Consider the following 22,323-nt stretch of genomic DNA (forward strand, 5'->3'; position numbering starts at 1 on the left):
GTTAATCTGTTTAGAGCTGACCTGAGAAAAGTGGCCTACAAGGTGACGGAGGCAGAGGGCAGCACTGAAAGTCTGCAATGGGTTGTTTCACAGCCTAAGCAGCAAGTGGCCAAGATGACATCAGTGAACCGCGAGCTGGAGCAAAGGTTGGAAGATGCGGAAAGCTGTGCCCGCAGCAGTAACATTAGGGTACTGGGTTTCCCAGAGAGGGCGGAAAGGGCATCTGTAGAATAGATCTTGGAGGGTTGGATACAGCAACATCTGCGGCCTAGGGGACTGTTGAAGCTCTTTCTGGTTGAACAGTCGCACAGGGTGGTGGTTCCACTGCCCTCTCCTGGTGCCCCTCCGAGAGCGATCTTAGCTAAAACCCTAAACTATCGGGGTAGAGACTGTATCTTGCAAACCTCCAGAGAATAGGAGATTCCATTGTTTGAGAACAATAGAATTATTATTTACCCGGCCTATACCAGAAAAGTACACAAACAGCATACATCCTTTTGGGTGATCAAACAAAAGTTCAGGCTGATGCAATTGAAATGTATGCTTCTGTATCCCTCCAAACTGACAGTCATATCACGAGGGAAGGCTTATTTCTTTGAACATCCTGATGAAGTATGGGACCTGGCTTTTCGGGTGACCCCAGCACTCAATGGAGCTGCCCCCATTCGCCCTCAGTGCCTTGAGACCCTCATGGGTGAGAGTTGGTTTTAACAACCCTGATTGATTGATTGATTTATTGACTTGCTGGAGCTACTGGACGGAGCCTCTCTGGGGCTCCGGAGAGGAATTGGTGGGGGAGATGTCAGCGGATTCTGGATGGGGCCCTGGAGAGTGCTGGCCCCAAGGGGGATAGAAGGAGGCGGAACCCCAGCCCACTTCTAAATTGTGATCCAGGAGGTTGTCTCTATGCAGTTGATGGAAGGGGGAGACACACAGTCACCATGCCGGAGGGATTGCCTTGTCTCACATCTGGGTCCTACTGATGATGGCGTGAGGCTCATAACTGATACTGTTCCTGAAACATTATCTGAACCAAATAACTCTTAGACACCCAAGTGTGACTGCTACCTGAATGTGGAATGAGGCATTGGCAAGGGCTGGTTGCCTCTACACCTGATGTCTATTTGTCATTTTCCTAATTGATGCTTGCTGGGGGGAATGTTGGGGCAACGCCTCTGAGCTTACTTCGGGACATCCATGACTAGAGGGGGTGTTTTATGATGTACTGAGATACCTGTTCTATATTGTGCAGAGGGACAGGCTTGTTTACCTTCTCCCCCTCTATTTTTCCCTTTATTCCACTGCTTCTTCTAGCTTCTCCTGCCCTTCTCCCTCAATATCTTTCCCCCCTTTTGCACTTTTTATGGCTGGGTTGGGCGGGTTGGCATCTGAGTGTCGTTGCCCTATCCCTGACGGAGAGGGTATGCGGGCAAGTGTTAGTCCTGGCACTTTATTTAGGTGGATGTGTCTAGGACTTAGGTTTTCCTATAAGAATCCGTGGGTGGGGGGTTGTTTGTGGTTTGCTGTTTGTGGCATGTTGTTGTAAGTGTGCTAGATGATTGCAGATTACTGATCAAGGGGCAGTTGCTGGTCCCCTTATCATGGTGGCATAGGGGATAGATACATATTCTTGACTTGGAACGTCAGGGAACTGGAATCTTATACTAAATGGTACAGGGTGTTATTCTCTCTGAAATGGCACAAGGTTCACGTGGATTGCCTTCAGGAAACACATCCAAGCGATACGGAAGCTGAAAAAATAGCTAAGAAATGGAAGGGCCAGATCTATCATGCCTCTTGCTCCACATACACCAGGAGAGTATTGATTTGAGTGGCACCTAGAACCCCATGTGACGTACTCAGCGGTAGATGTGGAGGACCGTTATGCACTCCTTCAGGGTTTGATGGATGGGCGGGATAGTTCCATCCTTAATACTTATGCAACTAACACTGATGACCTGGATTTGTTTTATGGTATTCAAGAGTTGGCTAGCCGGGATGTGCCGCCGCAGTGGATGGGTGATTTCTACTGTGTGCTGAATGGGTATTTGGACAGGCTTCCGCCCCATCAGGAAGTAAAGCCTCGCATGACTCCTGCATTGAGGGCAATGATGCAGAATGTGGGACTGTTTGATGTGTGGAGGTCACATTTTTGGCAGAGTCAGGTTTATACCTGCAGTTAACTCAGGCATAATAGGTATAGCAGGTTGGATCCGGTGCTGATGGCTGGGTCTTCGGAGGACAAGAGAGGTAATGTGTCCTACTTGGTTAGATTTTTATTGAGTCCCTTGCTCACTTTGCCACTGGAGTCAAGCAAGTCCGGCTGAAGACGGCTGTAATGCCAGAAACCGGTCCTGGGAAGCTTGATTGCGGTCCAGGGAAGACATGGCTTGGTAGTTTGGGCTGGACTGTTCCCATGAGGCACAGGGTCAGACTGATTTGCATATGGCCATGTCTGAACTGGGGTGGCGGAGTGAGCTAAAGAACGGTGATGGATTAAACCCAGGTCAGTTGACTGGGGGTGAGTGTTTGTATTGTCAACGCTCCGTTCATCATCACCTTTGGTTTTTTAGATTTTTATTGGACCATACTCCAGTTAGTTGTGATCTGAGATGGGAAGTCGCAACAGCGCGGTGATTGCACTAGAGGTTCCCAGCAGATGTACTTCCTGGTGCAGAGGGTCGAGATGCACTGGCACTAATACTGACAGAGTACATGGCTCACAAATGGGGGGAGTGCATCTTGCAGGGTCCCCGAGTAGGAGGCTATGACGGCAGTACTGCGGGGACAGTGCATGAACTTAACGTGCAGGGTGCGGACAGAGCTTAAGGACAGAGAGACAGATAGTTGGGTTTCAGATGGGGACCTGGTTGATGGGGAGGGATGAAGGGAGGAGGCGGCAATGCCCTGCCACATAATGAATATTTGGGACAGGCTTGATAGGTTCGCATTGATACAGTATTGGCAGCGCCTTCATAGACAGGGTGACAAGTCCGGGAGGCTCCTGGCCTGGATCCTGCATAGGGAAGAGGAGGTTGCACTGGTTGTCAACTTGAAGGCTCCAGATGGGGCTCTGAGGGTCATGCAGAAAGTGTGCGTGGATAAGTTCAGACGCCACCTGGAGGGGGGTATAAAAGAGAGACCCGGGATCACTCAGGTAGGGATACAGAATTTTCTGGGGCAGCTCGCTGTCGCCTCAGTGGAAAGGAGGGAGGTGTGTCTCGAATTGGAATCTTACCTCATGTTGGAATAACTGAGGGTGGCGCTAACGTTGCTTCCTAAACATAAGGCTCCTGGAGGGGATGGGTTCCCAGCAGAATTGTATCAGTCTTACTCAGCCATTCTCTCTGAGGTACTTCTGGAGGTATTTCCGGAGGCGCATGACAGCGGAGTGCTGCCCCCGACCATGAGAGAATGAGAGATTTGTATGATGCCTAAGCCTTGGGGTAATAAGCGGACCCTGCTGCTTAACGGACATTTACTATGTTGAATACCGATGTGAAGGTCCTCTGTAAAATGCTACCTAGGTGACTGGGCCCAGTTAGGGGCAGATTGGTCCAAGAAGATCAATGCAGGTTCATCCCAGGCTGTAATACTGAAATGAACCGGAGACGACTCACACATATTCTGCATGAGGTATAGGGTACCGGCGAGGAGATAGCCTTGGTGGCATTATACATTGAAAAGACATTTGATACAGTTGAACGCTGATACCTCTTGAAAGTAATGTGGGTTTTTGGGTTTGGTACAAACAGTTCTGTGCCGGGATCCGGTCACTTTATACGAGTCCAAGGGTGAAGATCAGGATGGGTTCCCTCAGCTCTTACTGCTGGGAATTGGGAAGGGGCACTAGGCGGAGCTGCCTCTTCTTGCCCTTATTGTTCGCTCTACCTCTGATGCCACTGGGGGTCAGGGTTCACTGGGACCTGTGTCAGTAGGCCATACCTGTGGGCGAGATGAGACACCTTGTATCGCTGTACGCGGATGATGCATTTTTTTATGTCAAGGCGCCACAGAAGTCATTTGGAGAACTATTGCGTATCTTAGAACGGGGTCAGGGTGGTGTCTGAACAGGAGAAAGTTGTTGCTGTTTCCACTGGTGGGGTCTCTGCTGGAGAGCCTATGGACTTGTGCCTCCGATGGGAGTTGGACAGATTTTGCTACCTGGGTATTATGGTCGATTACTCAAGGAAGGCTCAGATGCAATATAACTTACTCGTTTGCACAACAGAGGTCCGTGTTTGTAGCAGAGAGGCATAGCAGCATTTTCTACAGCGCATCTGCGCACCAGCCAACTCCTAGCCGCACCCGCTCCGCGGGTGCCGCTTCGCCTGGCAGGTCACGGGGCATAACATCGAAGGAGTACTGACCAAGGAGGCAAGGCAGCATCGGGTGTGAGGCTTCAGCGGGGCTGCGAGCGTGCGGGGACTTCAATACCCAGAAGTCCCTGCAAGACCGACGACCAGCTTCCGGTCCGCTCTCCCTGCTGGCCCGCCCCCCGCCCCACTGAGGACTTTTAAAAGGCGTTCCTGATTAATAACGAGTGGGTCACTTACTCGTTTGCACAACAGAGGTCCGTGTTTGTAGCAGAGAGGCACAGCAGCATTTTCTACAGCGCATCTGCGCACCAACCAACTCCTCGCCGCACCCGCTCTGCGGGTGCCGCTTCGCCTGGCAGGTCATGGGGCATAACATCGAAGGAGTACTGACCAAGGAGGCAAGGCAGCATCGGGTGTGAGGCTTCAGCGGGGCTGCGAGCGTGCGGGGACTTCAATACCCAGAAGTCCCTGCAAGACCGACGGCCAGCTTCCGGTCCGCTCTCACTGCTGGCCCGCCCCCCGCCCCACTGAGGACTTTTAAAAGGCGTTCCTGATTAACAACGAGTGGGTCACTTACTCGTTTGCACAACAGAGGTCCGTGTTTGTAGCAGAGAGGCACAGCAGCATTTTCTACAGCGCATCTGCGCACCAGCCAACTCCACGCCGCACCCGCTCCGCGGGTGCCGCTTCGCCTGGCAGGTCACGGGGCATAACATCGAAGGAGTACTGACCAAGGAGGCAAGGCAGCATCGGGTGTGAGGCTTCAGCGGGGCTGCGAGCGTGCGGGGACTTCAATACCCAGAAGTCCCTGCAAGACCGACGGCCAGCTTCCGGTCCGCTCTCCCTGCTGGCCCACCCCCCGCCCATTACGCCCCCTATATCACAATCTCTAACTCCCGCAGCGCGGGACGCAGCCCGGGCAAAGACAGGGCAAAGACTGGGCCGTTTCAGGCCGTTCCAGACCGCGTAAGACCGGACCGGGCCATCTCTCTTGGCTGTATCTATATAGTACCCAGTTTTACTTCTGTTTCATCATCCTCTACCTATTGTTTTAATAATGTCTGTCCGTGAAACTCGGAGTAAGGCCACTAAATCTGTGAAAAAGGCCACAGGGACCTTGGATGACTTCATTACAAGGACTAGCCTATCGATTGACAATGAGATTACCAAACTCCAACATAGAGTATCCCTGGAGCTAGAATCTGCAAGAAGGCTATCAACTGAGCTAGCACTAAGGAAAAAATCTTCGTTAGGTAGCATTGCCTCCTCAAAAACACCTGAGCGCATTACTGGCCCCACTCCAATTATCACTCTGGCCGAGGTTCACTCTATTCCTGAGGACCCAGCTCCCTCTACCATTCATGACTTAGTCCCCCCGAATCTATCTATCAGTGTTGTATCTGAAAGTATTCCATCTTCGGATCCACTGATGGAGAATGTCGAGGGTGCTAAAAATGTTGAGGATGAAAAAGTGTTGGGGGAAGCAGATTCGAATAAGAATCAGGGAGTTGTCAAGGCAATACCCAAACAAAAGAGAAAACGGAAGCATCTATCTGTGTACGCCAGGAAAAAGGCAAAGGTAGCTTCAAGCCAATGCATTATAGGGGGGGCTTCAGAAACATCTATTGCAACTATTGCAGCAAATGGGTCCGACCAAACGCTTCTAAACGTACAAAGTAGTAATGACAACACAGAGGCACTAAACTCGGATTTAATGGTCGACCACTCTGTTAATGAGGGTGAGAAAACTTCTATATCCATGGTTGAACAAGAAGGGGAAAGGGAAGAGTTCTTAAAACTAGTATGGGAGATGCTTAAGAAGCTACTCAGGCCGCTAGAAGTCAGGTTAACTGGCATCGAGAACCAGCTACTTGAGGTAGAGAAAAGTGTCATAACCTTATCTAGCTTAAGTCTTAATTGTAGTGATATACCTGCAATTCCCATGCAGGCACCAACTACTGCCCCTGTGGTACCCCTGAATACAATTCCATCTAGTATACAACAGCAAAAAGAGGGAGCAGTAAAAACCACAAACACAAAATTGGCAACAAGTACCATAACAAAATCTAATTCTATACCCTTGAACCCGCCATCTGTAAATACCACTAGTAAGCCCTCGTCGAAGGCTCCTGTGCAAAGTAAAAAGTCACAGTTGGCAAATGTTGCCGTTACCCATTCTTCTGTCACTAATACTCCTGTTCCGCAGAAATCCTCATCCAGTTTACCTGCCAATACTCACACTACGCTTGGTCTTAACAAATCTTTGGCTGATAGATCCTTTGCCAATAGACCAAATACATCTAACTATCAATCAGGCCATGCCTATAACAACTTTAAAGGAGGGTATATAGATTTGCCCCCTGATGCCAGCCCTTTTGTAATTGTTCTTACCGGGGTACCTGAATTGGAAAACCAATATGAAGAGAATTTTCAAACCCTAAAAAACAAGGTGATCTATTGGTTAAATTCAAATAAACCTATTCCAAACCAAATGAAAAGTAAAATTCTTATGGTTCGCAGGGTACCATGGGTAGGACCTATTGCTAAATCAATTCCGGGTGATTGTATAGTTATTTCATTTGAGGAACCCCATAGTGCCGACCAAATTTGCACATGGAAATCATATGGAGACACATCACCCATTGAAGCTAGGCCCTTATCGTTTTTTTATCCCCCACCCAGGCCCTTAAACTACGGGTCCAACTGGAATACTGTTAAACAGTTCCACGGATATGTACCAAATTTGGCCAGACAGGCTGACCGAAATATGTGGAATGGTATTCCCACCTTTAACAGGTTCAGTTGCTTAGATGCTGTTGACTGACTTGAGACTATGCCAAGTTGTATCCCCAAGCTATATGACACCTATTGTTCACTTAGTGATAGGAATTCTTATCCCATAGCTAACAAAAGCAAGATACCACAGAGCAAGGGAGCGGGTGTCAAGAATAGTATCAGAATGTGGGACCATCAGAATAAGGAAAGCATTCCAGTAGCTAACAGATTATGCCATGACTTGGATGAGGGTTGTCCTGATGAGGGAATTAACATTGTAGTAAGGGCTGTAAACACTGAAGCCGAGAACCAAACCGCCGACATACAGCTAGATAGTGTAAATCATCAGTCGGTATTAGTGACGCAAATTGATGACTGCACATGTTCTAACAGTGGACCACTCCCACAGCTGCCTATTCTGTCATGGAATATTGCTGGTGTCGGTAAAAATCTGAAAGACCCAGAATGGGCGGATTATGTTGACTCCAGCGATCCTTGTTTACTGCAAGAAACATGGGCAATGGATATTCCGCATAGGATAGGATACAAATCTTTTGGCATTGAGGCAGTCCGGTCCGACAGGGGGAGGCCGTCAGGGGGATTGATTATATGGCTTAAAGTTACCCTGACAATAAGGGCTGAAATAACAGATACAGGAACCCCTGATATTTTGGCTTTAAAACTTATAACCTCAAAGGGGAATGAATGTTACATTGTCAATGTCTATAATAGACCCCTTGGCCATTCCAAGGTCTCACCCACTCTGGAAGCACTGGATCTCTTTCTGAAGAATGTGGTTGGTGATGTTCCTGTAATTTTGGGAGGCGACTTGAATTGTAATTTTGAACCGGTTCTTGGCATTATCGATGTCTTTGAGGATGAAGATCAAGCGTATAAAATCCCCCAGCTTGAGACCTTAAACTGCGTTAAATGCTCTACTCTGGCCGTCCAACTACTAAGGCTAACTGCAGATCATGGACTCAGAGCATGCAATGGCCGCCTCCCATCCGACTTGACAAAACAACCAACCTTCGTGAAATCCAAAAGTAACTTAGACTTCATACTCGTTTCACTAAGCATTTGGCAGTATTTGGTTGACTTAAAAGTGGCAAGTAGGGAGGAAAGTGATCATTATCCCCTAGAACTTTATATCGATGCACAAATGTTTAGCGACACTCCTGCTAATACAGCCACTACATCAACTGAGACTGTTACTGGCACATTGTGCGAGCAGGTACATATTAACAACAATAGACGTGCACTAAAATGGCCCTATATCTTGTCTGATGGTAGGGCCCTAGCATCGGTATATTCACTCTTTGGGACAATGTTTGGACCTATAGCTGGACAACCTTTTCTACCTGACAATTTTGATCACTTTGTCGAACTACACAATGTTTTTTTCAATGAACTAAAAACTTGTTTGTCAAAAATGCCTAGGAAAAAGCAACAAAATGTGCGAGTAGGATGCCATGGAAAACTATGGTATGATCACTCATGTAGGTTGGCTAAGAGACAGCTTTTGCTTGCTATCAAAAGCAAATCAAAGGAAGAAGTCAAATCTGCAAGGGAGGAGTATAAGCATGCCCAAAAAATAGCAAAGAAACTATGGGAAGAATCGATTTGGGCTGAAATGTTAGCTGCTGCAAAAGTAAATGACAATGTTGGCTTTTGGAGGTTGGTCGCAAATGAGGGGCATGCAGGTAGAGCTGTGAAGGACACGTTTCTAGATGAATTGACATGGGTGACACATTTCACATCCCTTTATAAACAATATGATGGTGGTGTCGATGAGATACCATGGCTCCCTCCACCTACTGAATGCCTTGACTTTACACTGGAAGAAACAAAAAGGGCAATTAATGAATTAAAAAACAGTAAAGCTCCTGGCCCTGATAAAATTCCGGGCGACCTATATAAACATGACATTGAAGTTTGGGCTCCTTATATAAATTGCTTGTTTAATGTTTTGTCCAAAAGTTGTCAATTTCCAGATAGCTGGCGTGCATCAGAAGTTGTTTTAATTTTTTAAAAGGGGAATAGATCTGTACCTTCAAATTACAGACCAGTTAGTTTAATAGACACCCTACAAAAACTCTATGCCAAACATTTATTATTTCGGATCAACGACTGGCTGGAGGAATCAACAATACTCTCTAAATTCCAAGCAGGCTTTAGGAGTAAGACCAGTACCATAGATCAGATCTTCAGATTTTGTTGTATAATTTGGAAGTATGTGCATATTAGGAAAGGTCATCTGTATGTAGCTTTCGTAGATCTGAGAGCGGCATTTGACCTTTTCCCCCGCAACCTGCTCTGGAGGTCTTTAAGCAAAGCTGGTCTGCCAGGGTGTCTTTTGGTTCAAATAATTGAGTTGCATGCTAGAAACCACGCTAACATCAGGTGGGGTCCAAATGGTGAACTGACGCGTAACATTCCAATTGAGCGTGGTGTTCGGCAAGGATGCGTCTTGGCCCCCACCTTATTTTCTCTATTTGTCAATGATGTTCCTGACTATTTGAATGGTTGCATTAATGATTCCCCACAGCTTAATGGAGAGAGGGTGCCTGCGTTGCTCTTCGCGGATGACACCATCTTAATATCCCAAACCAAGAAGGGCCTCCAGGCACTCTTAAACTCCTTCAGCTGTTATTGTGTGACCAAGGGATTAGAAATAAATGTTGATAAAACTAAATGTATGGCATTGAACCCCAGCAAACCAGATAGAGGGACTTTGACTTTGAATGGCCAGATATTAGGAACCGTGGAAAACTTTTCCTATTTAGGAGTAGTACTCGATTCAAAATTAACATGGAAGGCCCAAATCGAGAAAAGTAAGGTGTCATATGCCCACAATGTCAAACCAATCATTAGCAGATTGAATGCTAGTTCAAGCAAGAGTGTAACCCCTGTTCTTCAACTCTTCAAATTTAAAATTCAATCTGCCGCTTTGTACGGGGCTGAGATATGGGGACCTTGGGCTAGGGATAGTTTCCAGGGCCTAGACAATAAATTTATGAGAGCTATTGTAAGGGTCCCCAACAGTACACCTCTAATTCCCCTCCAGTTTGATTTGAATTTTAAAAGAACTGACTATTTTGTTATCGTAAGACCATTAATGTTTTGGATTAGGATATGGTCTACCCCAGAATTGTTAGAATATAGAAACGGCCTCCAAGAACTACTGGATCTCGACTCTTTTAATTCTATCCAATGGCTTGTGCACATTAAAAAATGGTTCTCAATTCTGGGCTTGTACTCGATGTGGGATAATCCAGATAACTTACCAGCTTTTGCCAAAACTATAGTTAAACGTGCCTTCTGGTCCTTTATGATTAATAAGCTTGTACATGAAAGTGGAACTGGGACCTTAATTCAAGATTTTCTATCCTTTAAAGATGAACACCGCTTTGAATCCTTTTTGGATGAAATAGAGCCACCTATTGCGAAGTCCCTTTTTCTGAAATTCAGGTATGGGATCCTTATGCTGAATTCCAATATAGAACGCTGGTCAAAGAAAAAATTGGGATGCCTGTATGGCAAAAATGGGACATGTTCAATGTGCTTGGATTCCTGTACGGAGGATGAGGTCCACATGTTGTTTATATGCAAAGCGTATTCGAATGCTCGAAAGAGATGGCTAAAACCCATGTGCACTCTCCTTGGAACTAGATCCTGTCTTACAGCACATAGGATCATAAAAACTAATACAGCCCAGTTTATTGTATTCAGTATCAGTAGGTTCCTCTATTCTGTATATATTATTCGTAGAAAACTTGGTCAGATGCTCTGAGTAGGACCTCTGTATAAGCTTAAAAATCCAGCTGTCAAATGAAATGTGCTTAAATGAGGAGATTGAAAATTAATTTTGTATCGTATTTTAAAACATTGAATGTTTTAATGTATTGGTGTATGCATACTGCTATGATCCTTTTGTTTTATTATGTACATATATGTGTCTTTTATGGCCAACTGGCCGAAATACAGAAATAAAAAATAAATATAATATGTGCTGAGTTTCTGACTCCCTGTGGTCCTCTGTTACCTTTTGGAACACCCTGCCACTCTAGCTTATGGGTAGGATTGCTGTCTCAAAGATGAGACTGCTGCCACACTGTCTTTGTATCATACAGCACTTCCTTTTCCCTCTTCCTACATAGGTCTTTAGGAAATTGGACTCCCTGCTCTTTGGTATGGGCGGGTGGGCACAGTAGAGTAGCCAGGACAATATTAATGAGAAACTATGAGGGCGGAGTTTTGGAGGTGCCGCAACTGGAGTTTTCTTACTTTGCAGCAATGATGCATCGTGTGGCATGATGGCTGGTGGAGGGAGTAAATTGGAAAAAACATTTATTTGCAGGGGTCATGTGTGCTGAGGACCTAGTGGTGTTATTGATGGAAGGGTCCAGGGTGTCTGCTGACCAGCTTATGTGGTCAGGCAAACAGCCCGAGTGTGGCAGCAGTTGGTCAATGTAGTGCTTCGTGGGGCTCCCTTTCATATGGAACTTCTGGTATGGATACTTGTCCTGCTTCGACACCTGGAAGCCAACATGACATATCAGGCGTGGTGGGAGGGTGGCTGTGATGCTTGTGGAGAACTAGATCGAAATGAGACCTACGTGTCTTTTGAAGATGCTCAGCTGAAGTTTGATGTAGGAATTTGGCACTTTTTACATTATGCTAGCTTGGCTGAGTTCGCCAGGGAGAACTTTTGCAGCGGCCCCTCCTGTGTCAGGCACTCTGCAGGTCATGTTTTGCTGTGAAATGGGGCGACATCTGGTGTCTTTGTTGTATAAGGCCATGGGGCAGATGTGGCTCATGGGCCATTGCGAGCTCCGAAAACGACTTGGGTGAACCAATGGCGGATGAGGAATGGGGCAGAGTGTGTGCTCTGACTCGAACAGTTTCTGGTAACACACGGTTTAAGCTTGTTCAATTTAATTTCCATAATAGTAATTAGATGACACCCTTAAAACTAAGCCATTAATATCCCGACCAAGCCTCTTGCTCTTCTCGATGTAGCTTTATTGGGGCAGATTCCATGCACTTGGCTTGGGTTTTGCCTACTAGTGTATGCTCTAGGTCTCAGGTAGTGGGCAGAGTTGTGCGTACCACGTCACTGCAGGGAACCCTCCTGTCTCGGTTTTTCCTGTTGGACAACACGGCAGGACCCAAGGGAAGAAAGATGACTTATAAGTTCCTACAATTAGTGCTGGTGTTGTCCAGGAGGCGCGTTGCTATTACATGGATGGGGCAGAGGGCACCTTTGTTGGCTCACTATGAGAGGGATGTGGCGGAGTGGTCCCTGGCAGAGGAGATCCATATGAAGAGTAGTAGAACTGACGACAAGCTTCAGGAAGATGTGGAAGTATGGGTCGGATTGTGTGCTTGTTTTCTGGCTCCTGAGGGTGCTTTGCGTGACGAAAATGACGATACTGATGGTTAATGGTGTGATTAATTGCTTTTGAATTAATGCATCAATTAGATTGCTTGTTGACCGCATTTCCCTGCTACTACAATGTCATTGTGTGGGTTAAAACTTGACTGTGAACCTCCTATGTACTGTTCTGTGCCTCACTTAATGTGATGGGTTCTGGTTGAAACACTATGATAGCATTTGTATGCAGCCTTCCTTCTGCACCTAACTTTCAACGCAATGTTTATATTATGTTGTTGATATGGTTTGAATAAAAAAGTTTATTTAAAAACGTGTACTGAAAAGCACATCATGTAATATGCACATGACAAATTTGTATTTAATGTAGCTAGATAAGTGGGTTACTGCTTTTAACACGAAGATCATTTTCTTACTTGCAATTCATAAATTGCAATTCTTCTTATATAGCACAGTGAGCAATGACAAACATTTGAGTCCTACAGCTTGTAACCCTCACTGTCTGATGTAACACATCCTGTACATTGATTTACACACACATGATTTATTGTCAATGTATAGTGTGTACATGTAATGTAAAGCGCTCCGGCACCCTACATGCGGAGGAGTAGCACTATAAAAGAAATAAAACAAAATAGTGCCAAGTAGCTCTTTAAACATGTCTCAGGCCTGCCCATGCAGAGCCTGTGTGACCAGTTTACACTGCCATGTCACTTGGCATTTGAAAGCCCTTGCCAAGCCTTAATCTCCCCCTTTATTACATATAAGTTACCAATAGTGTAGACCCTAGGTAGCCCACACATTGCCTCTTAAGTTAAGCCTGACTTCTATGTGCCAAACTACCACGGTGAGCACAGGTTAATTTAGGGTGTGTTTGTGACTTACCCTGACAAGGATTGTGGTTCCTGCTTTGACAGGAAGCATTCCTCCACCAACCAGAAACCCAATTTCTAATACCCAGCAAAACAAATTGTCATATATTGAACAACCTCCTCCAGATGGCTTCCCATTCTAATTTCTCTCTCCAACCCCCATCTGGTTATGGAACTTCCAAATGAGCTCCTCACCCTAGTGGTATCTTCAACGCTGCTATATAAACAACTTTGTCACGATACACTCTGGGATCCCTCAGTACTGTTTTCTTTGGTCCACAGGCCAGCTCATGCTTGGAGCGTCAGAGTTGCCCAAGTTTTCCAGCTCCTCTTATGCTGCAACCAGAGCTTTACCAAATGAACCATGCCTCATGTGGGAAAGGGCTGTTAGGGTCTCCACCTTCACCAATCTGTCCATGACAGCTCTATTCTCCAGTCAGTGTTTCTTTATCTTGGAATCATTAGTCTTTTCCCCCAGGCCTGCCTTACCAATTTGTAATAAGGGTGCTGCATTCCAGCCCCACAACTTGGCAGATTTCATTTCCTCTATTACTACAAGGCACCCACCTCTACCATATGATGCAGACTGCCATAGTGCAGTGGCGTACAGTATTGCTTTAAGCGACTTGTATTGTCTGCAGTTAATGTGGCACACTCATAGGTATGACTAATGTATCAACCACATGGCTACTGAGCAGGTCTTGTTTGTTATTTGTGACATCTGTAAAGACCACTTCACAGCCAAGGCTCGAACAGAGCTCGGGTAGGCAACAAGGAGGAGAAATGGGACAGTACTTCAGGTGAATTGACACAACAATACGAATCAAGGCAACTATTTGGAGACATTTGGAAATCAGGATGCACTGAAATAGACAAAAGTAGTGGAAGCTACTTACTGTCATAGTATTTATATGAGGCATAAAAGAAGTGTAACTCCGGGGTTATAAATCCTCTGGTTTGGAGCTCAATGAATCCGGCTCTGGGCTAGAGAGGTATTCTATCCATCAGTCCCATAAGAGGGTATTAGTTACCTTGCATCTCATGTTGAACTTAATTCGGGTCATTGATAACTTGGTTACATTCCTTAATTACCTTCATCAGTTTGAAATACATGTGTGTATAATCTTTGCACATGTGATATTTGGTAGCACGTGCTTTCAAAACGTATGCCAGAATGACCAGGTAAATGTTGAAGAGGCGGGTCAGAGTCCAGAGACTGAGGGAAATTGCACCTTAATGAAAATTGTATATGAGAGCTGAGTGTCCGGTGTGACTTGATAGAGATGTTTGATTATGAAGAAATCGAACTAGAAGAAGCCACGCTACCCATACTCACTTAAGACACTTGAAAGCCAGAGGGCAATTAGAGTTACTAGAGTTACATGCAAGTAAAATATTGAGAAATACCAGGGTGCCCGATAGACCCTTGTCTCGAGTGAATCATTTCTGATATAGCGGGCAGTAGAATGAGGTCGAAAGAGATTTGGGTACTATTATGCTTTAGAGATGCAAAGAAGGTCACAATGGACATATAAGAGGACGGGATTTTATGGAGTTTGTTAGTTTTTTGGGGTGGAGTGTGACCATGCCATTTGTAAGTTTTGGAGGCACGATGTGGTACTGTGCCTATGGATAGAGAACCATGGTTTATGTTTTTGATGATCAGAAACAGAGGAAGAAGACCTAAGGTAAAAACTCTCAATTTTTGAACGAAGTGAAAACGCCTGCCCGCGCTAGGGCAGGAGTGAACGCAATTAATGATATAGACTATCTTGACGTCATTGAACTGGGACAAGGGGATGTGGGTATTGTAATGTTATCTATGAGGGTGATAGTTGCATTGTTGTAAAAAAGCATGAGCAATTTGCACAGTTGTGGGTGTAGTTGTTGCAAGGAGTTCACAAACGTCTTGTTTGTTTGAAAGAGATGCATGGGTTCTTCAGATAGACAACATCCTGTTTGTTTGAAAGAAATACATGGGTTCCTCAGATACACATTCTAGCTGTAGAGCATCATGTGCCCTCCATCCACTAATGCATTAGAGCACGCTGTAGCAGGCTCTAACGGCCATTACAGGCCCACCCCAGAGTTACAGGCCAAAGCCGAAGGCATTCTAGCAAAGAACGGGCCTTTAATAGCCGGTAGTGCCCTCTACGGAGGGCTCTAAGGCTATTAGAACATTCTGCCCTAGTGGAAACTGCCCGTCAACATCTATTTATCTTTATCAACTACAGACTATATGGAGCCTTATCTACATCTTAATCGAAATTCACAACATAGATATTTTTAACACATTTTCGATTGGGAACTGTGCACTTTATGGTTAGTTTTCCGAAACCTGGTCACCGGCCACCAGATCACAAGATTGAGCAGAAGCTAATAAATAATCTGCATAACTGAAGATACCATGACAATGATTTGAGATTAGGACCAATGGTTTGGCAAAATAACTGAATATGTTTAGTGACAAAGGAAATTGCAATTGGCATAAGAGTGTGAATAAGGGAAGAAAAGAAAGATGAAAGAAACATACAGGAAAGCGCAAGGAATAAAGGAAACTTTGCTTGGAGTAACAGTATCAGCTGGCCTTCCTAGAAATGGTCAATGTTTAGGTCACTCAGTGCCTATGGTCAAAAGTCAGGGATGCTGTATTTATCTGCTACTCCCCTGCTCTTCCGCCTACTAGAACTCATCAACCACTCCAGTCTGACTTTTTACAACTTCTCAGACGACACACGTCATAATCAAGCTTGAAAATCTAACCGATCTAAACTCCTTTGACTGACACCACTTCACAGTGACGTGGACTAATTTATGCTGATCAACCACTTGAAAATAAATTTAACAAAAATGGAGATTCTGACCTGTGAAAACCATCTGGCCACAGGAAAATGGCCAGTGTCTGATGGCTTTAACTGAAGTAAGAAACCTGGAAATAAAAGTTACCAAAAATGTCTTCTTTACCATGCAAACCCTGTAATGCACCTTCCCTCATCTAGACATCTTTCAGAAAGGCACCTGTGAGCTATGCTACTTTGCATTTAAACATAGCTAAAAGTTTGATGCAATACCTCCGGAACAGCAACCCCATGCTGTAATCCTCTTTGCGATTTAGAAAAGGGGGTGGTGATGAACAGAGTGTCTGAGTTAAACAGACCACTCTTACCCAGTCCAAAGATCAGGGCTTGATCCATCACCATTATTTATCTCACTGCCCCATCCCAGCTCAGAACCTGGCTATATGCAAATCAGTCTGTCCCTGGCCCAGTGCATCATGGGAACAGGGCAGACTAAACTACCAAGCCAATTCTTCACCAGAAAGGAGACAAGCTACCGGGGACCGGTTTCTGGCATTTCAGCCTTCTTCGGCCCGGCTTGCTTGAATCCTGATGGAGCAGTGAGAAAGGGACTCATGTCTGAGTATACCCTGCCACACCTATAGTGGCCAAAAACGATTTAGAAAAGGGGGTGGTGATGAACAGAGTGTCTGAGTTAAACAGACCACTCTTACCCAGTCCAAAGATCAGGGCTTGATCCATCACCATTATTTAGCTCACTGCCCCATCCCAGCTCAGAACCTGGCTATATGCAAAACAGTCTGTCCCTGGCCTAGTGCATCATGAGAACAGGGCAGACTAAACTACCAAGCCAATTCTTCACCAGAAAGGAGACAAGCTACCGGGGACCGGTTTCTGGCATTTCAGCCTTCTTCGGCCCGGCTTGCTTGAATCCTGATGGAGCAGTGAGAAAGGGACTCATGTCTGAGTATACCCTGCCACACCTATAGTGGCCAAAAACGATTTAGAAAAGGGGGTGGTGATGAACAGAGTGTCTGAGTTAAACAGACCACTCTTACCCAGTCCAAAGATCAGGGCTTGATCCATCACCATTATTTATCTCACTGCCCCATCCCAGCTCAGAACCTGGCTATATGCAAATCAGTCTGTCCCTGGCCCAGTGCATCATGGGAACTGGGACAGGAACAGACTAATTTGCATACAGCCAGGTTCTGAAACTGGGATGGTGCAGTGAGCTAAAAAACGGTGTTGGATCTAGCCCTGATCTCTTGACTGGGTGAGAGCTTTCTGCTTAATTCAGAGACTCTGTCCCTCACCACCCCTTGTTGTAAGTAATCCTCTTTGCTGCACTCAATCTTTAAACTCTCTGTGACACAACAGGAGCGCACCCTCATTCACAAGACAAACAATCAATCAATCAATCATGGCATTTATATCGCGCACTACTCACCCGGAAGGGTCTCAAGGCGCGTGGGGAGGGGGGTCTGCTACTGCTCGAACAGCCAGGTCTTGAGCTGTTTCCTGAAGGCGAGGTGGTCCTGGGTCAGTCGCAGGTGGACTGGCAGGGAGTTCCATGTCTTAGCCGCTAGGTAGGAGAAGGATCTTCCTCCGGCGGTGGCTCTCTGGACGCGAGGCACGACGGCGAGGGCGACGTTTGCCGATCGCAGCTGGCGGGTGGGCGTGTAGAAGGTCAGGCGGTTGTTGAGGTATCTAGGGCCCAGGTCGTGGAGGGATTTGTGTGCGTGGGTGAGGAGTCTGAACGTGATCCTCTTGTTGACAGGGAGCCAGTTTAGGTCTCTCAGGTGGCTCGAGATGTGGCTGCGTCGGGGGACGTCCAGGATGAGTCGGGTGGAGGCATTCTGGATGCGCTGGAGTCTCTTCTGAAGCTTGGCTGTTGTTCCGGCGTAGAGGGTGTTTCCATAGTCCAGTCTGCTGGTGATGAGGGCCTGGGTGACCATCTTCCTTGTCTCGGTGGGAATCCATTGGAAGATCTTGTGGAGCATGCGGAGTGTGTGGAAGCAAGACGAGGAGACGGCGTTGACTTGCCTGGTCATCGATAGGGAGGAGTCCAGCATGATGCCCAAGTTGCGTGCTTTGTCTCTTGGCTTGAGTGCGGTTCCTAGTGCTGGGGGCCACCAGGAGTCGTCCCAAGTGGAGGGGGATGTTCCCAGGATGAGGACTTCTGTCTTGTCCGTGTTCAACTTTAGGCGGCTGCTTTTCATCCATTCGGCGACGTCTTTCATCCCTTCGTGAAGGTTCGCTTTGGCGGTGTCGCGGTCTTTGGTGAGGGAGAGGATCAGCTGGGTGTCATCGGCGTAGGAAATGATGTTCAGGTTGTGGTTGCGGGCGATGGCAGCTAGTGGTTTCATGTAGATGTTGAAGAGAGTGGGGCTGAGCGAAGATCCTTGCGGGACGCCGCAGATGACTTCGGTGGCCTCCGAGCGGAACGGCGGGAGGTGTACTCTTGGTCAAAGTATAACCAAAGAAACATTCACAAGAAACAGAGTATCCAGCTACAATCCACCAAGAGGTGCTCATCAGGGGTATGAGGTGATATACAAATGCTACTACAAGACAATTTAATATTGAACCTTTCAATACTTTCAGACCATCCCAGGGTAGCTGTCGTTTTCCAAATTTTGTCAGGAAGTCATTTTCTTTTTTTCTTTTTCTCCTTTGTTTCAAAGAACTAAGAGAACTCTTCAACAATAACCTTTAACTCTTGTCCAACCAGGGAAGGGTCACTGGCAGGCATTTTACATTTAACTCTAGTTAATAGGGGGAAAAACGTCTAGCAAAATAATCCATGTAAATGCGTCGAAAAGTTCTCTTTTGTTTCATCTTAGCTAGAGAAAAAATAAGGATCTGGGTGGGAAATGGAGGGAGAGCATGGTTGACATAAGAAAGATTCAGAACAGAAAAGGGCCCGGTAAAATATTTATCAAATATGAGCTTTTTTTAAAGCATAAACACCAACCCCTTTGTTTAATTGCACATACAAAAACGTAAGAAAACAATTTGTGCGTAAAAGATAACGTTTTAGATCCATCCTTCCTACCATGTTTTGTTCTTTATAACAAAAAAAGAAACATCTATTAGCATGGCGTCCTTGCTTACCTTTCGAACTTTGGCCTCTTTCATCTTTTCTAAAGCAAGTTTAATTTTGTCAGCTTTAGCTTTGGACTCTTCTTCTTCCTGCAAGGAACATACAGTTTAATCCACAGAATTCTTTGCAAAGACAGTTTTTGATCAACCACAAAGGTCAATTTTCAAAGAAAGACGATTTTGCATACATACAATTTATGCCTTCTAAAATGAAACAGATAATACGTGCTGAACTATTTAATCTATTTAAAGGTATTTCATTCTTGTTTTGTTCACAGAGAAGAAAGGCATCCTTAGTTGAATAGCTTGAATTGTAAGAAGTTGCTGGCAGCATGAGATACAGACATGTTGCTGACTGAAGCAGTTATCGTAAATTAGCTCCCTGTTCCAAACAGAAGCAATCTTATCTGGGCCGCGGCAGCATCCAGACCGTCCCCATCTTCGTCGAAGTGATAACATGTATAAATAGAATACGGCACAGTGGGGACGAGCATGAAATGGCTGACGACAGCCGAGTGACAGCAAGAACGCCATTCAGAGCATCAGAAAGAAGGGACGGGGGTGCTATAAACTCTGATGCACGCACCGACGCACTCACCCACGCACACGCGTGCGCTGCACGCAGCCTTGGAAAAAACATACCCATATCTTTGACGTACTTACGTGAAAAGAATACAGATCCGCCGTTTTAAAAAATGCAATGGCTTCCCTTCCTCACCAGTAGCCATTGCTCTGAGCCCAGGGCCTTTGTCTAAGCATCCTAAGCCAGGGGTGCAACTAGTCCCGACTGGGGGCGTGGGGCGGGCTAGCTCTACTCTAGCACTCTTCGCACATGGTGCAACAGTCTTTTTTGGCTCCCCCTCCCTCATTTCCTCCTCCTCCACGAATTCCCTCCCTACCACTCACCAACAATGCACCTCTTCTCTCGATAGCACCTTTCTGACAAACATTTCATATTTTATAGTGCCATTCATAGTTTACTCACACTCAGTTCTGTGATCTGCATGGTACACGTTATTTGTAGCAGGCACATTAACCCTCTACGCTTTGCAGGTGACAGAGTGGGACAAATGGTTAGTGATGGGCTTGTTTTAGTGAGATTGCCGATGAGCAGTGAGAGGGACAGGTGAGTGAAGGGAGACGAGTGCAGGGTGAGTAGTGTGCTTGTGTGACTGCAGGGTGAGGTACATGGTGAAGAGCGCTAGTGCATTGTGAGTGCAGAGTGATCAGTGTGAGTGAAGGGTGAGCAGGTGAATGGTGTGAGTGTATAGTGATGGTTGTGAGTGCAGGGTGAGCGTGAAAGTAAAGGGCGAAAGTGAGGAGTGGGTTGTCTGAATGCAGGATGCATTCCCAAGCCCTTGTTATTGATGGGAGCATAGGGTTTCAGATACAAGTTAAATTATTGCTATTATGGCACTAATCAGGGTGGAGGGTGGAGGAAATAAATAATGATTTGATCCTGCAACAAACTTCCAGTCTTATGATTAGGGTTGCCATCTCATTATTTTGATGTCCCATACAGTAAAAAAAATAAGCAGTCACCTAAAGCTGTATTTTCATCACCTATCTGTGCATAGTTTTAATTGTGTTCTAAGGCTGCCTGAATGATCCATGACTGATAATTAAAGGGAACAAAGACAGAAAAGTCACATTACAAATGAATACATTTCTCTATTATTTATAATCCCATTTAGTGTCAAGACGAGGACTTTGCAGGCACCTTTAAACAACACATGGGCAGCATTTTTCTACTTTATATTGCTTTTCATGAAATGCATCCTCACACTACAGCAGTAAATGGAAAATACAAATGTAAGGAATTGGCAGAGTGGGGGACACGGGGGTATGGAAACCGGAAAAAAAACTATGCCTTAGTAACCAGTTTACAAAGGTATGTAAATATGCAAATGGTCTTTAAAGAGCTGTGAAAAACTCGGGTGTGCTGGAGATAAGACTCCAGAGTCCAGACACTGCCCAGCCGAGCCCATAGCAGCTCGAGCTGCAGCAGCCCGAACTGAGACTCACAACGGGAGGGGGGAAGAGCTGAAGTCCTTTTAGCCCTATAGGCGTTACGCGCCTGCTATAAGCTACTATCAGGGCTTTGCTTGAAACAGTCTATCACCTAACATCCATGTCATCGTGGCAAGGTCACAGTGACAAGGGCATTCGAATACGGCCACAGGAGAAGAGAACATGAACAAAGAGGGAGCAAAGACAGTGGAACAAGGACAGGACGTCTAGTACACAAAGAAATGAGAAATCGAGCCAATTAGGGACAACAAAATTATATGATCACACCCCACCAGACATCACACCACAGGCACCTACAGAAAGTGGCAGATGAGCTTTATAGATTTCACTTAACAATAGGAATCACTTAACAATAGGAAACACCTGACATGCAAGCGAAGAGATTCCTTTGCATTGCAAAAAAAGCAAGTATTGGCAAAGCTAATACGTGTGGCCTTGGCGTGGTGGAAAATCTTTCATTTTTATAAGACGTATTTGACACACGCACAAAAATAAAGCCTGTGTTTACGTAAACATGGTGGCCTTATACTTGCAATAAAAACAATTTAGGTACAAAAAATAAGATTTGCATGTCATTTTAATAGAGCAGTGCGGATGCTTCCTAGCAGGCAGGTCTGTTTGGAACGGGTGGATACACCCTTTTTAGTTTTAATGCACATCACAGAAAACGAACATATTTATAGGTGCAAAGGCACTATTGGCTGTGGATTACTGTAACTTTAAGACACAGTTTAAACACACGAGGATTACTAAAAAGAAAAAAGAGAAAGACATTTTTTAAAAGTGTTGCTTGCCAGCGTATATATATTTTTTTAATGCAATGTTTTGATCTAGTCTACCGAGGCAACAAAACCTGTCAATGCCACACCTAAAACACATAATGCAGTTATATGGTTTACTTACCCTGCCAGATTAAAACCGACCAAGTTTCATACTACGTAACAAGAAAATCCCAATTTCATAATTATACCCGAGACCTTAATTGCCAGCTCAGTTATCACTAAGGTTAAACTGTCTAGAGATATAGC

The 22,323-nt window shown here is 45.5% G+C and overlaps 1 protein-coding gene across 2 annotated transcripts in view; it reads right to left on the reverse strand.

Moving 5' to 3' along the window:
* The window catches only part of APBB1IP (amyloid beta precursor protein binding family B member 1 interacting protein), an 880,024-nt gene that overhangs the window by 477,987 nt on the left and 379,714 nt on the right, over positions 1–22,323 (reverse strand). For both annotated transcript variants that reach the window (XM_086941655.1, XM_086941656.1), the window contains one exon: positions 19,277–19,354. In XM_086941655.1, the coding sequence (XP_086797781.1) occupies positions 19,277–19,354 (78 nt within the window). The remainder of the gene's footprint in view (positions 1–19,276; positions 19,355–22,323) is intronic.

The sequence above is a fragment of the Lissotriton vulgaris genome, chromosome 10 (assembly GCF_964263255.1).
Source record: "Lissotriton vulgaris chromosome 10, aLisVul1.2, whole genome shotgun sequence".
Taxonomy (NCBI): domain Eukaryota; kingdom Metazoa; phylum Chordata; class Amphibia; order Caudata; family Salamandridae; genus Lissotriton; species Lissotriton vulgaris.